The following is a 14,565-nucleotide window of genomic DNA, read 5'->3' on the forward strand; positions in this document are numbered from 1 at the left end:
AACAGGCATTATTTGTTCAGTAGAGTGCTTCTGTCTAAACACTGGTGATTGATTGTCTATCGGAGAGAGACCAATGCACCAATGCGGAGTTCACCGGTGTCGATCTCCCACCGCACACAGTGCCATAGGACCCCCGGCCTCTTCACAGCAGAGGTGCATGTGAAGTCTCATACGCAGGTCGTCTCGGACTTGCATGTCAGTGTTTTCATTTTTCTAAGGTGAGTGCAGCTAGGAGACCTCTGAGCGCTACAGTGTCCTCAGGGCATGAAGCGATCTGTGTCTAGTCACGAGGTTGTGGTGGTGTGTGTGTGTGTGTGTGTGTGTGTGTGTGTGTGTGTGTGTGTGTGTGTGTGTGTGTGTGTGTGTGAGTGGTTGCTGGTGGGGTGGGGTGGTGGTGGTCATGACAGCTGCCACTCTGGATTGAAGAATTTGATAGCATGGGTCTTGGCCCACTTTGCAAAGACGGCCTTCTCGGTGATGAAGCGGTGGCCGCCATACGGGGCACTCTCGTGAAGCAGGTACTCAGCGCACTCGTCCCGGCTCCCCACCTCATAGTAGTGGTATGGCACCTTCCTGTACCCTTCCGTCCTGAGCCGGGGGGGAGAGAAGGAGGGACAGAAAGACGTGGTTAGAGGCAGACGCACAATAGCATGCCAAATAAGTATTTGTCTTCAAAGCAGGGCTGTTTCTTTCTTCTATTTCTTTCCATCTTTCTCTTTTTCCCTCTCTTTCTTTCTTAAATAAAGACCAATCTCCTCTAGCTCAGAATGCCCTCCTGTGGAACAGGGGTGACTTTAAGAGCTTTTTTTCGTATTATTCATGGCTTCAGGAGCCGTGTCACTGCTGTGCCGCAACAAATGAATTTAATTTCACTCTCACCGCCGCACCTGTTGAATTTCAATTATGAGGGGGGGCAGTGAGGTCAATTGCTGCTATGGCTTGCACATATTATGTCAAAACAGATACCTTCCTGACGCACTGCCTTGCATCAAAATGACTATTGTTTGTGTGCTTCTCCAATTGTTCAGGCTGAAAAATTAAACCGGTGGCGAATTACACCTTAGATTTAGACATGAAATAGCATGCCGTTAGCAAATAGAAGAAGATGTGTGCTTGATATAACTAAGGTAGATGTATAATTTTTCAGCTATTTATATCAGCTTTGTGTGGACAGCACGCTTGCGTTCTGATACTGAACAACACTGTACAGCTAAGAATTTGACCCGTGGCAAATGGAGTGGGCTGAATTTTGGGTTACGGTTATTATTATGCAGAAATAACAATTCAAGTAGTCAACTTCACTGTGCTCTTGCTCTGGGTTATGGAAGGCATGTTGATCTTGCACACAGCAATAAAGGAGAAAAGGCAGTGTGAGCCGCAGACGGTAAACCCTGTGTGCCATACAGACCACTGGCTGCGGAGTAGTGTGTGGGAGGAGGATGCTCTAGAGTCATGGGGAGCAGACAATAGGGAGCAGACCCTATTAAAGATGAAGGTGAGGCTAAGCTACCATAGCAATTTGCTGCATCTGAAACTCTGTTCTGCCCCTTCCCAGCAACTTCTATATATTTACATTCACACAACCTCCACCAAGGCAAGCGCAGGGCTGTAATTATGGATCGTTAAAGGGAAGCAGGGGAGAGTTCATCCTGACAGCGAAGCAGAGCCAAAACACAGGATTAAATGATGCCCCTTGTCTGAGCTCCAGAGACATCTTTTATCTTTCTGCTGAGGTAAACTTAGCAGAAAGGGTGAATCTCCAGGCTCACTTGCCAGTCGGATTAAAAAAAAAAAAAAAAAAAAAAACACCCATGGCACAAATCTGTAAATATAGATCTCCAGCTAACAAGGGAACTGAGACTTTCATCCACGGAGAATCAATAGTAATTCAATTAGATTAAACAAGACGCCATTATCTCCAGTGCAGGAACACTTCTGACAGCCTGCAGAGGATACCCTGAGTCCCTGACAGGGATTGGATCCGGGCATGTTCATGCTAACAGAGATAAGAACATTCCGGACTATCACATGGCAGTGATGAGGGCAAAAGAGAAGAAAGAGGAGAAATAGGAGAAACTTCAGCTGCTTGTCTTACTTGCAGTACGTGTCGTTGATCATTCCGTAAATGTGGATCTCTTTGCACATGTCCATGGCCAGGATGAGGGTGAACCAGCCGGTGCTGAGGTAGGATCCTGACTGTATGCTGTCAACAAACACAATAACATCCACACAGAGGTTAGCGGAGCGACAACTACAAAACAGCATAGTGTCTCAAGTCTATTATTCACACACACACGTAGAATACTACAGTCAACCAGGTAACCTTGTGCCTGCTTGATCATGCTTCAGTGTGGACACAGCACACAGGCAAGCAGACTGGGATAAGAGAACTCTGCATGCCATTTGTCTTTGAGGGCGGCATGTTAACTCATGTGTGACTTCATAACTCTCCATAGGCACAGATTTAGTTCCTGAGGTCCTTAAATCTCACCGACTCTCTCATAGCTCACCGTAGCCTGAATGAAAAATGTTGGGCAGACGCAAGTCCTCTGACAGGCTCTAAACTACAAAAGGACCAACCTTTCAATGATACTGACAGCTCATATGGGCCTCTGTCATTCTCTCTCTTTGTATCTCTCTCTCTCTCTCTCTCTCTGTCTCTCTCTCACTGTTGGAGAAAGAGCGTCCATGCCAAGTGCGGGTGATTGAAAGTGACATGGCTGAAGCTCTCATTCGCCTCAGTGGCAGGAAATGAGGGGCGGACGAGAAATGAGCTCTGACAGTCAGAAGAGGCTGAAAGGTAAATAATCTAGCACTGGCGCAGGCACGGCACCTGAGGTGTGACGCGCAGTACAGTGCTGCGAGGCGAGCGTCTCGCTCCAGGTACAGCCTCATGTGCGTCCTGTCTGATTCACCGCAGCCTCGCGTATTTAGAGACACGGCAGCCTTGGGGACACAGCTGTCGGAGCACAGTGACAGAAAACGCAAGAAAATGAAGGAGAGAGAGGAAGTGGGAAAGAGAGGGAGAGGGAGAGGGAGTGAAAGAGGGAACCGTGTCTGTCATCTGAACAGATGAGGAGGGTGGATGGAGGGAGTTTCAATAAGCCTTCTCCCCTCACCCCATGGAAAAACCTATTTGATTTGAGGCCAGCTTTGTACAGAGCGCTTTCTTCATCAGCAGGAGCAGACCCTCTGAAGTACAAGGCATTAATTCCACTCTCCCTGCCCGTGCCATCACCCCACCCCCCTCCCATGCCCTTCACCTCTACCCCCCCAACCCCCCCCCGCCACACCGCACCTCTGCCTCCTCTGTGCCGCCCTTCTACTCCACCTCTCTGAAATTGCTTTCCAGCTGATACGCTACAGAGCGAACGTGTGGCTGTGTGTGTGTGTGCATGAGTGTGTGTGTGTGTGTGTTCGTGTGTGTAAATGCATGAGTGCGTGTGTGGGTGTGCGTGTGTGAGTGTGTGTGTGTGTGTGTGTGTGCTTAAGTATCGAGGGGCAAGCAGGATGATTTGCCTAAAGGAACACAATGCCGTCTTAATGGCATTTCTCTGGAGGCAGGACCGATTTAACAGCAATGCATATATTTGGAGCCAAGGGGCACACACACACACACACACACACACACACACACACACACACACACACACACACACACACACACACACACACACACACACACACACACACACACACACACACACACACACACACACACACACACACACACACACACACACACACAAAACAATTACAACTACTCCTCTTTGCTCAGATCCTTTGCTGTTCAATACTAATGGCTCACAAAACAGCAGCTGAGAGAATCCTGCAACCATTCCACTGGTTTCTTTAGAAGCATCCAAATATGAGCCATATCAGCAACCTGATCAACACAAGACAGCCCTACGGGCCATATGCGTGTTTACGTTACTTCACTCTGCACTATTAACAGCGCGAGAGCTTTTTGTTCTTCACCAGTGGCCTCTGGTGAAAAGCAGTGCATTAGCAGCTTCATTCTGTACAGGTCTTCAGTCTGCTCAGCAGAAACTTCACAGGAACCCTTGAAGAGGTTCGAAGAGCTAATGGCCCACTTGCCTCCCTTAAGGGATGTACCGATAAAATGTGAGCTCAGAAAGCCAGGAGAAGACGAACAGTTTTCTGTTCTGTCTGTCATTATTCCTTTCCGCACATTTCTTGCTTTATTTGTGTGTTTGCTTGTGTTCTCTGTTTCTTTCTTTGTGGAGAAGGAGACACTTCTTTGGTGATTCGCACAGCCGCCCGACAACCTACAGTCATCTCATTCTACAATCTATACAAGTCCTGCATGTATCCAAAGTGGCAACTGGCAATCTCTTATCCTCTCTGCCGCCCTGTTCCTAAGGTCTCCAGAGCCGTCTGCTCATCATTTCAGAGGAAATGTTGTCTGAGGCTCCGCAGACGGCTTCTCACCTCTCCCACCACACCCTCACTGTTGACTGAGCACCAGCCTCATGTTCATCCTTATGTGGACAAGACAGAAACACACTGCAGTGCCTGACACCACCCCACCCCCACCCCCCACCGCCTCCAACCAACCCTCATATCCAAATGGTGAGCCAGAAAACTGATATCTTGCAGTCTCAATCCCCCTGCACTCTCACAGGCAGCTACCCAGCGGATAAAGTGGGCTTTATTAATCCAAATGTGAAAATCTGTGTACCTCAGTCCCTCCAGTCACGACCACAATACAGAGCTGTGGAAGGTAGCGGTCAGCATACCTAATTTCAGAGTAGTAATTAATAAAGGGGGTCTACACACCATCACTAGGGTAAACACGGGTGCTGTTGTTCAAAAGATGTTTCATGTAACCTGTAGATATTTAAAGATAAAAGTCCACGATTCAGGCAAAAGATTGTTGATATTTAAGCTCACCATCAAATTACACCCCTTCCTTCTGTACTCCTGAGGAAACATCTTATATGGCTGGAATAGTGTGTGGCTCGGTCTGAGCCACTGTGTTTGTTTTCTATTTACAGTGCCAGGACTGTGTACGACACAGCACGCAAACAGAACGCTCAGCTAGAGAACAGTGAAGAGAAATTCACTGAATTTGACCAAAAGTGTATTGCATTACAATTGTGGAGTTCACATTTAAGGATGAATTGTCCAAAACAATTTTCCAACACGACACTGCAATAAAGTATATTTCATCTGTTTAAAAATGAACAATTTTAATATGGTGATGTGTAATTGTGGCAGGGAAAAAAGACAAGACAAGACAAGGAAATGGAGAGCTGGGTTCCTGGGGAGACAATCGCTACCAGGGCTGCTGGAAACATTACATAAGGGCAGTGGACTACATTAAGATAAACGGATCTCAAATGAGAGGACAATGCCAGAGTTAGGGTTTAATTACATTCTGCCATAGATTCATAGGGTCAGTTTGGATCAGAAGAGGGTTAGTGCAAGATAATTCCCCTCTAAAGCATCAGGATATGCAAAGCAATTTGCCCCTCAGCAACCGAAACGCAGATACAATTAAATGTATGACACTTGGTATAATTTATCCGGTGACCCAATAATAAATATGTTCAGATAAGACCTAGGCTACAATAAGCACTGGAGTGAAGACTATACTCAGGATATGTCTCTGGATGCTCCTTGTGCTTTGGATGAGGTTCTTTATTTGAAGTTTTCAAGCTGATGAGGGATTTATTGTATCATTTGTTGCCACAATTAGCCATTCCAGCCCAGCCTTGGTCTTTCTTTTGTTGTGAATATGTATCTCATTACAATTAATTGAAGGAGGCCTCATTCCAAGTCAATATGAGATGTGGCTGAAGGCTTGATAAGGCCGGATTGTCTGGGAAGTCCGGCCCCTCTTCTTCCGGCAAATTTGATTTTGCCTGAGAAGTGGGTCTGGCAAAGTTTGCACAGCAATGCAGTCCATTACAGCATTCTCAGGATCTCTGGGACCAATCACAAACTGGCTTTTGGCTACCTGGCGCGCCATTGGCGGATTTAAAATAACCACGTCTACGTAACAAAAGCGAAAGCAAAGAGAAAAGCACAGCAAAACTATATACTGCTCTCGCGGCTGTCTTGGATGATTTCAAAGGCAAGTTTTCTTTGAAAATAGAACAGAAACCTGCTCTGGAACAATTCATACAGAAAAAAGATGTGTTTGCTTTATTACCGATCGTTGTATCGTTGTATAGTATCGTTGGTCTGATTGGTTAAAGGCGTGACCAATTACGTGACTGAAGTGGACCTCCATTTAGTACTTCGCCAGACTAACTGAGCAAATGAAATGCAGTGAAGGGGCGGGGAATTCCCAGACAAAAGGCCGGATATTACTTTTTGTAATTTTTGTGGCTGTTCATTTGTAAGGAAATCATAACTAGACTCCCATGTCACTCTCATTTTAAAATTAGCTTTCATTTAAAGTGTAATTCCATTTAATAATGACTTTCATAACGTTTAAGGCATACAGTGCTGTAGATGTACATGCATTTTCACTACTTCTGAATTATCTAACTTCAGCTCAAACTAAGGCTGAAAATGGTAGAAAGTAGTGGAAATTGCAGACTGAACTAGTAGGCTAGTTAGCTAGCTAGTAGGCTATCCAGTCACTTGTCTCTATATCAGAACTGTCTTTGGATTCAAGTAAGCTCAGGACCAAAGACATTGATGGTGCACTTCTACACCTGCATCATCGAGTCCATCCTCTCCTCCTCCATCACCACCTGGTACGCTGCTGCCACTGCCAACGACAAGGGCAGACTGCACCGTATCATCCGCACTGCTGAGAAGGTGATTGGCTGCAATCTGCCATCTCTACAGGACCTGTTTGCCTCCAGGACCCTGAGGTGGGCAGGTAAGATTGTGGCCGATCCCTCCCACCCGGGTCACAAACTCTTTGAGGTCCTCCCCTCCGGCAGGAGGCTGCTGTCCATCAGGACCAAAACCTCACGTCACAAAAACAGCTTTTCCCAACTGCAGCTGGCCTCATCAACAAGGCCCGGGACCCCCACCTGTCTTGGACTCTTGCCCCTCCTCCACACCCCAAGTCTGAGTTATGTTAACTCACATTTCACTCCTTTGCATTGCACATTGCACACTCACTTTTGCACACCTGCACTGCATTTTTTTTTGCATTTTACCTCTCACTTTACTTCTTCATATTCACTCTTTTTATATCTGTTTCCTTACTATGTCTGTAGTACTTATGTTATGTGTAGTACTTAGGGTGTTTATATGTTTTGTATTATGTGAAGTACTTATTGTGTGTGTATGTTTGTGTTTTTTATGTAAATTTAAGCAAATTTCAGGTAGGCGCATACCTACTTGACAATAAATCTGTTTCTGATTCTGATTCTGAAATATCTAACATAACAGAAACAACAACCCTTTACAAGGCCATCTAAACCTCTTTTTAGCAAATTCAAAGACAGAACAATGCCATAGTCCCGCACTTTTCTAAGGCAATTTCTCAGGTCTTGTACAGGTAATTCACCATTCACTGCATTATGATTAATTTGCCTGTATTTTAGTGGCTATTACCACCTAAGACATTCAGTTGCTCTTATGTTCATACTACATTCCGCTATATTGCTACATTTTGCTGTTTCATTCTGAGAGAAGAAAAACGTTTTGTGGGATTCATTAATTGTAATGTGGGAACAATGTCAGCTGACAGCAATGAACACTGGTGTGAAAAACTGGTGTGATTTAGGAGTCCTACTACACCAGAACGCTGATATTAACCCTTTACGACTTTAGCAATCAGACTTTTCATGGTAAGGTACAGTATATGGCAATCAATGAATAAAGTATACAACAGAAGTGAGTACACCCCTGTGCAATTGAAAAGTGTCAAATGATTTAAACTCCACCTTACAGTTTATGTCAAATTAAAAACCGTTTATATTTACTATATTGAAACTAGAGGCCCCACCTTTCATGACTGAGATTCAAATCTTAAATTGTTAAATACCCCTAAGGTGTTTTATTAGATTCAAGTCAGGTGAAATACTTTGCCAGATCATAGTTTTCACTTTTCTTTTCTTCTGTAAAAACCTTTGCGTGATTTTCTGTTTGGGATCGTCATCATGCTGGAATATTCCTCTTCAACCAAACTTCTGGACATATCTTCGGGACTATCAGCCAGTATTTTGGTATATCTATAGGCATTCATGGTGCCATCTGTAAATGTTTTCTCCTCAACAATCTTTGCACTCATGCAGCCCCATATCATCACACTCCCACCTCTGTGCTTCACTGTCAGGACTATACATTCACTGTGGTTGTCCTTGCCCGGTTCACGCCAAACATGCTGGACCCCATCTGAGCCGAGCAGCTCCTCTGCACAAAACTGCAAGAATAAGCTTAGCTAAAGAACATAAAAAAAAAGCCTGATGAAGGATTGGGAGCACATTCATTGGTTGGAAGATAAATTTGTTCGGCTCATTTGGCTCATATTGCACAGCGGTGCAATTACTTCTGTTAAGTCTCAACATAAAAACATTATGTCACCTGCATCTTTGTCGTTTGTAGTGGAATCTGGACATTTGAAATGTGGGAGACAAGAGTCTTTATTGTGACACACTCCTCACAGGACAAAAGAACTATCATTATGTGGTGTGCATGAAGTAAACTGAGCATTTGGAAGAGACTTTAGCGCAACAAAATGTCTCATGCAAATAGCACGACTACAGATAGTAAAGAAATGTTAAATGGGTCTGCCTTGCCAGCATCAGGCATCAGCTTTGTCCTCTATCCATAGAGCTTATTCTGGGTTGCTTGGCTTTTTGAGGTAATGCTCGGTTTGTTGTAAAGTAAAGGGGGCTTTTCATGTTTTTAATGTAGCTGTTTATGTACTGCCCTCAAAGCCTTTTTCTTCACACAACCTGTTCAAAGGCAAGCCAGTAAATACTAATATGGTAATGTACATATGCAGGCTCAAAACAGGTTTCCCATTAATGACTCAATAATGTATGCTAATTGACAGGGAAGCAGAAAAATGTCAAATTTGGCTGCAAGTTGAACAAACAGTAACAACTGTGTTTAAAACCATTTCAGAACGCTACAAGCAATGCTGGATTGTGTAATAGCATGAAATATAATTTCCAACTCTTTCCTAACCCTCATTCAAGAACACAACACGAATTCAATATTTTCACCACCAGACAGGGCCCTGCTGGGATCACAGTAATTCAATATTTCCCTTTCTGAAGAGAGGCCAATTCCCCCCCACCATTCTCAGCAAAACAGCAGGCACTGGATGTATTGCATTTAGCATCACTTTTAAAAAGAGAGCGGTGTCATGTGACACATTATGTTTAAGATGAAGATTTTGGTTTTGGAGTCGAGTACCTGGTCTTAAAGTAAATACATGGAAAATTGAATGAATGAATGAAAAACATCCAAAATCAGCCATTTTGTGTTTCAGAAGTAATTTCCTTGCTTTATACCCTGCACTCTATATTACCCCATTCTGTAAATGATGACAGCACTACTGAAATTAATTATGAGCTACCCCTCAATGTAATTCTCTTTTCTATTCCAAAAAGAAAAGAAAAGAAATCTGTACCGTCATTTCCAGACCGTTTATACACATATTTGCAAAATGAATACTCTGATGCGTTCTCTTATAGTAAATATTGTAATGCGGTTCATGTACATTGCAATTAAAAGTTTGTAAAATACGGTAGGTCATTCATTGGCTACCTCTGTTTCGTATGTTTTGACTTTCTTGTGAGATCAACACTTTCCAATAGTCAATATAAATATTTAGATATACTGTGTAAGGGAGTGAAAAAGTCTGATACACTAGTGGATACGATGCCTAAAAAACTATGAAATGAACTGATTTTTTTTCCCACACATGCATATTTAACTACTCAGAAAGAAGCCTGGACAATTTAAAGGTAAATGTATAAAGCAAGTAGCATATTTACACTCATCACCTGAAAAAGACCATGAAAAGAGAATCTAAAACTACTATCTGAAGGACACATTCAGTGAACTGTAAGCAATAAGATACATCATCCAAAACATTATATATTTAATATATCTAATCAAAGTGTTATTATATCTAAATTCAATTTAAGTGTTATTATGCATATATCTAATCAAAATGTTAAATCTATTAAGAGTAAAATAATTTTAACGTCCTCTGGTTGAGAGGTTATGGTTCCGTTCGAATATATCATTCTTGAACCACTTCATCAATTCTCCCCACTGGTACCACTTAAACTTGATGCACTTAAGTAGACTCCAAATATGAGCAGAGAAAATGTCAGAAAGACCCTTATCATCCTATTCTGAGTTGAATATTAACTGCATTTATGACACCGTACAGGCCACTGTATTTGATGTTGCTAAAAACACTGTATTTCAGCACTGAAAGTTAAATGTATTTGATGTTGCTAAATCCCATAACATTGTAGTTCGAAGCTGAAAGTGACAAGGTGGAAGATGAGATGGCAAAGCTGAAGGAGGGCAATGGGGGATTACTCTGAGTAAACAATAACCACCTTCCCTCACTGATGACTGCGCTGCAGGGCAGGCACACATAAACATGGCTTGTTGTGTCTTTTAGGATGGCTCTGTGCACATCTTGAGGATCCAGTCGGGTGTGAGTCAATGAGTCATAGAGGTACTGAGTCCACTACGTGTGCAGAAATAAATACTTTCCCTACGGTCAGACAGGGCAAGTGTCACTGGGGGGGGGGGGGGGGGGGGAGCGAAAGTGGACTAATTATTCATGTTTGAAATGGTGGGAATAAATGAGAGGCCTTAGTCTGAGAGAGTGAGAGTGACGACAACCTTTCAGAGCTGACAGACACTGACTTAGAGATGATGATCTTGCTCCATCAAGGCAAGTACACACTGCGGTCATTTGCCCTGCCCTGACAGGATTCTTTCTTGAGTGCTACTACTGGAAGGAGGATGGAGTTATATGGATGCACATTTGCACTTACACTCCAGGCCCTTTAATGTGCTGCACAAAAGAGTGCATACGAACAGAAAGGCTTTTGGGGTTGTGTAGATCGAATACACCAGCACTGTTTCTACAAGTGAAATACTGCAGACTGGCTCATGTAAAGCAAACCAACCACGGCTACAGCTAAGTAAATTAATGAAAAATGCGTTAAGTTAACACTAATGTTTTGCTGCTACTAATCTGCAATGAATAGGCTCATATTCCTGTTTGGAAAACATCAAGCACCCTGACCACTTAACACATGCTCAGTAAAAGCTCACATCAAGCTGGATCCGCACTTCTAAAAATCAATCCGGAAATAAAGAGCAATGCCAGGGATTCCATTCTCATAAACACGTATCTCCAGGGATTAAAGCTTGCTTACATAATGAGCAGAATATCATCATAATTCAAGACTATAAATAAAACACTTTATTTTCCTCTTAAATCTATGTGTCTCAAAATAAATTACTTTGATGGGCTACATCCATGATTTTTGTTAATAATACGGGCCCATCTCCAGATCCAGATTTGCAGTACATTTCAGTTCCTCAAACAGTGCATTGTGCTCCTAGGTCATAGCTTAATTTAGCTGAGTGCTAATAAAATGTGATGCATGCATTCACTGTCCTATAGTCTGCACTGGAGGAGAGTATCTGCTAGATGATTAATGTAAAATGTCAAAAGAAAGAACAGATTTTGGAGATAAGGCAGACTGTATGGAGCACCATGTCATAGAGTATCACAAGATCTAATGCAGGCTGAGCATCAGACACGGCAGGCTTGGGCAGAGAGGTGTTAAAGTGACAGCATGATTCAGGAGGGCTGTCTCTGCGTTATCTACACACCGTTCACTGGGTAACCCTTAAACCTGCTGACACAGAGCAGCAAGGAACACCACTGTTCTGATAAGGCAGTTCAACAAGGTCCCAGGCTCATCACGGTAAACACTGCTGGCTGGCATTCCTCTTCTCCAGCTCCTGCAGTGTGTGTGTGTGTGTGTGTGTATGTATGTATGTGTGTATGTGTTTGAGAAATCCCTATTCCTGCTATCCTGACGCCCAAAACCAATCTGGATTAATTTCCCTAGAATAATATATTTAGAACAATCTGTCAAACTAAACTAAATGTTTATGTGTGTGCGCATCTATCTGTGTGAGCAACTGCAGGCTCCTCATTCCACTCGCAGAGTAATCACGATAATTAAAGCCCGCTACGACTCCCCAATCGCTGGCAGACCAGACTGTCGACTACTGTCTCCGCGGAGCTGCATGGGCATACGCTGACTCAACACAGATGTGGTCGCAGGTAGACTGGGGACCTTTACTGCCACAGTATGCACCTCGGATCTGTTTCCAGCAGGGTTTGGACATACTCTTCCATACTTTTCTTTTGGAGATCAAACAGGTGATTTCCCACTAGGCTATAGAATGTTTGAGCCCTCTGTAGTGTAGATTGACAAAGTATGCTACTATTGAGTATTCAGTGCTGAATTAGCGCTAGCACACTAATTATAAAGTAACAGTGCTGTATTAGCGCTAGCACGCTCATTAGCGTGAGCACTCTCATTATTGTGTTTTCAGTGCTGAATTAGCGTGAGCACACTCATTATTGTGCATTCAGTGATGTATTAGCGTTAGCACACTGATTATTGTGGACTAGATGTACTCCCATGTGTGCCACTCCATTTTTTTGTCATTCCTTATTCGTCCTTGGCACACTTGAACACAGGCCCGTGGGGTTGTGGGGGAAACACATCGACTGCTGGCAAAATCTCTGCCCAGGTGACTCAAAATGTACATGGCAATGCATGGTTTTCTGGAGAGGTACACTTGAAGGAGTCATAGAGCAAACACTGGTTGAAACTTATGATTGGTTGGCCTGTCTTTGTGCTGCAGAGATGGGCCAAGCCTGAGACTGGAAGGGACAAGCCCATACTCAGCAATTCACACATTTACAGAACCTTCTATCAGTCTTCAGAAACAGAAAGCTGACTTCATTCTAGTCCTGTATTTTAACTATCCTTTATTCATTATTCTCATAGGTTTTGGCCTTATGGTGTTTTAATAATTATTAAACCAGTAATTCATAATAACTATCCAGATCTCTAAACAACACTGTATGATCTATCTCAAAACCACTGCCATTACAGCATCCATTCTCCATTCTCAATGGGGCTATTATAACGAACAAAGGCACATAACGGATGGCATATAATACCCTCGGTGCCTAAGGAGGAGCCGGAGGTGGTCCTCAGCTAGGGACTGCTGGGCTGGGCTGGGCTGAGGAGGACTCCCTGCCGGGGGTATGGAACGCCACTCATCATCAGCTTCATTAGGCCTGTCATCACACATCCCAGCTGCCTCGCCGCCCCAATCAACGAGATGGAGCCGTGACACCTAGAGTAATGGGGTCCACACGCATGTCTGTGCTCTCATTCTCTCTCTCTCTCTCTCTCTCCTTCTCTCTCTCCCTCTTTCTCCACTCCCAATTCGACCCCAACCCCCACCCATACACCGACACATGAGTAGGCGCTCAGAATCCGCCTGAAGGATGTTGGAAGTGGCGGAGAAAATAAGTAATGACACAAGCAACCCGGGCCTCCCTCGTGGGCTGGACTTAGTCTGGATATCTTTGGTTATTTATAGGGCGTGATGTAGAAAACGTGGATAGAATCACGGAATTCAGTAAGAACAACAGAAATCATAGTTAAACGCGAAATTGAGTGTATTTCACACTTTCGTTATAGGCAACATTTTTGCCCATGTGAGTGACACAGGCATGTCAAAGATTATATATACAGCCGCGGAAAAAAATTAAGAGACCACTTCAAAATTATCAGTTTCTCTGGTTTTACTATTTATTGGTATGTGTTAAAGTAAAATGTACATTTTTGTTTTATTCTATAACCTACTGGCAACATTCCTACCAAATTTCAAATAAAAATATTGTCATTTAGATCATTTATTTGCAGAAAAATGACAATTGGTCAAAATAGCAAAAAAGATGCAGTGTCTTCAGATCTCGAATAATGCAAAGAAAACAAGCTCATATTCATTTTTTAACTACACAATACTAATGCTTTAACTTAGGAAGAGTTCAGAAATCAATATTTGGTGGAATAACCTTGATTTAAAATCACAACTTTCATGTGTCTTGGCATGCTCTCCACCAGTCTTTCACATTGCCGTTGGGTGACTTTATGCTACTCCTGGCGCAAGAATTCAAGCAGCTCGGCTTCTTTTCATGGCTTGTGACCATCCATCTTCCTCTTGATCACATTTCAGAGTTTTTTTTATGGGATTCAGGTCTCAAAATTGGGCTGGCCATGACAGGGTCCTGATCTGGTGATACTCCATCCACACCTTTACTGGCCTGGCTGTGTGGCATGGAGCATTGCCCTGCTGGAAAAAACACTTCTCAGAGTTGAGGAACATTGTCAGAGCAAAAGGAAGCAAGTTTTTCTTTCCGGGACAACGTTGTACTTTGCCTGGCTGAGGTTTGTAAAAGACCATAAGGATTGAACCAAAGCGGACTGGAGGGTCTCCTAGTTCGTCTTCTCTGATGAGTCCAATTTCACAGTAGGTGCAAGACTC

At 43.4% G+C, this 14,565-nt stretch overlaps 1 protein-coding gene across 1 annotated transcript in view; it reads right to left on the reverse strand.

Moving 5' to 3' along the window:
* Nucleotides 1-335: 335 nt before the first annotated feature.
* Nucleotides 336-14,565, reverse strand: part of st6galnac3 (ST6 (alpha-N-acetyl-neuraminyl-2,3-beta-galactosyl-1,3)-N-acetylgalactosaminide alpha-2,6-sialyltransferase 3) — a 43,990-nt gene continuing 29,760 nt past the window's right edge. The window contains exons 4-5 of the mRNA XM_080837548.1: nucleotides 2,096-2,203; nucleotides 336-588 (exon numbers count right to left, since the gene is read on the reverse strand). Coding sequence (XP_080693674.1) covers nucleotides 399-588; nucleotides 2,096-2,203 — 298 coding nt within the window. The 3' untranslated portion in view covers nucleotides 336-398. The remainder of the gene's footprint in view (nucleotides 589-2,095; nucleotides 2,204-14,565) is intronic.

This window comes from Sprattus sprattus, assembly GCF_963457725.1.
Source record: "Sprattus sprattus genome assembly, chromosome: 4".
In the NCBI taxonomy this organism is placed as follows: Eukaryota; Metazoa; Chordata; class Actinopteri; order Clupeiformes; family Clupeidae; genus Sprattus; species Sprattus sprattus.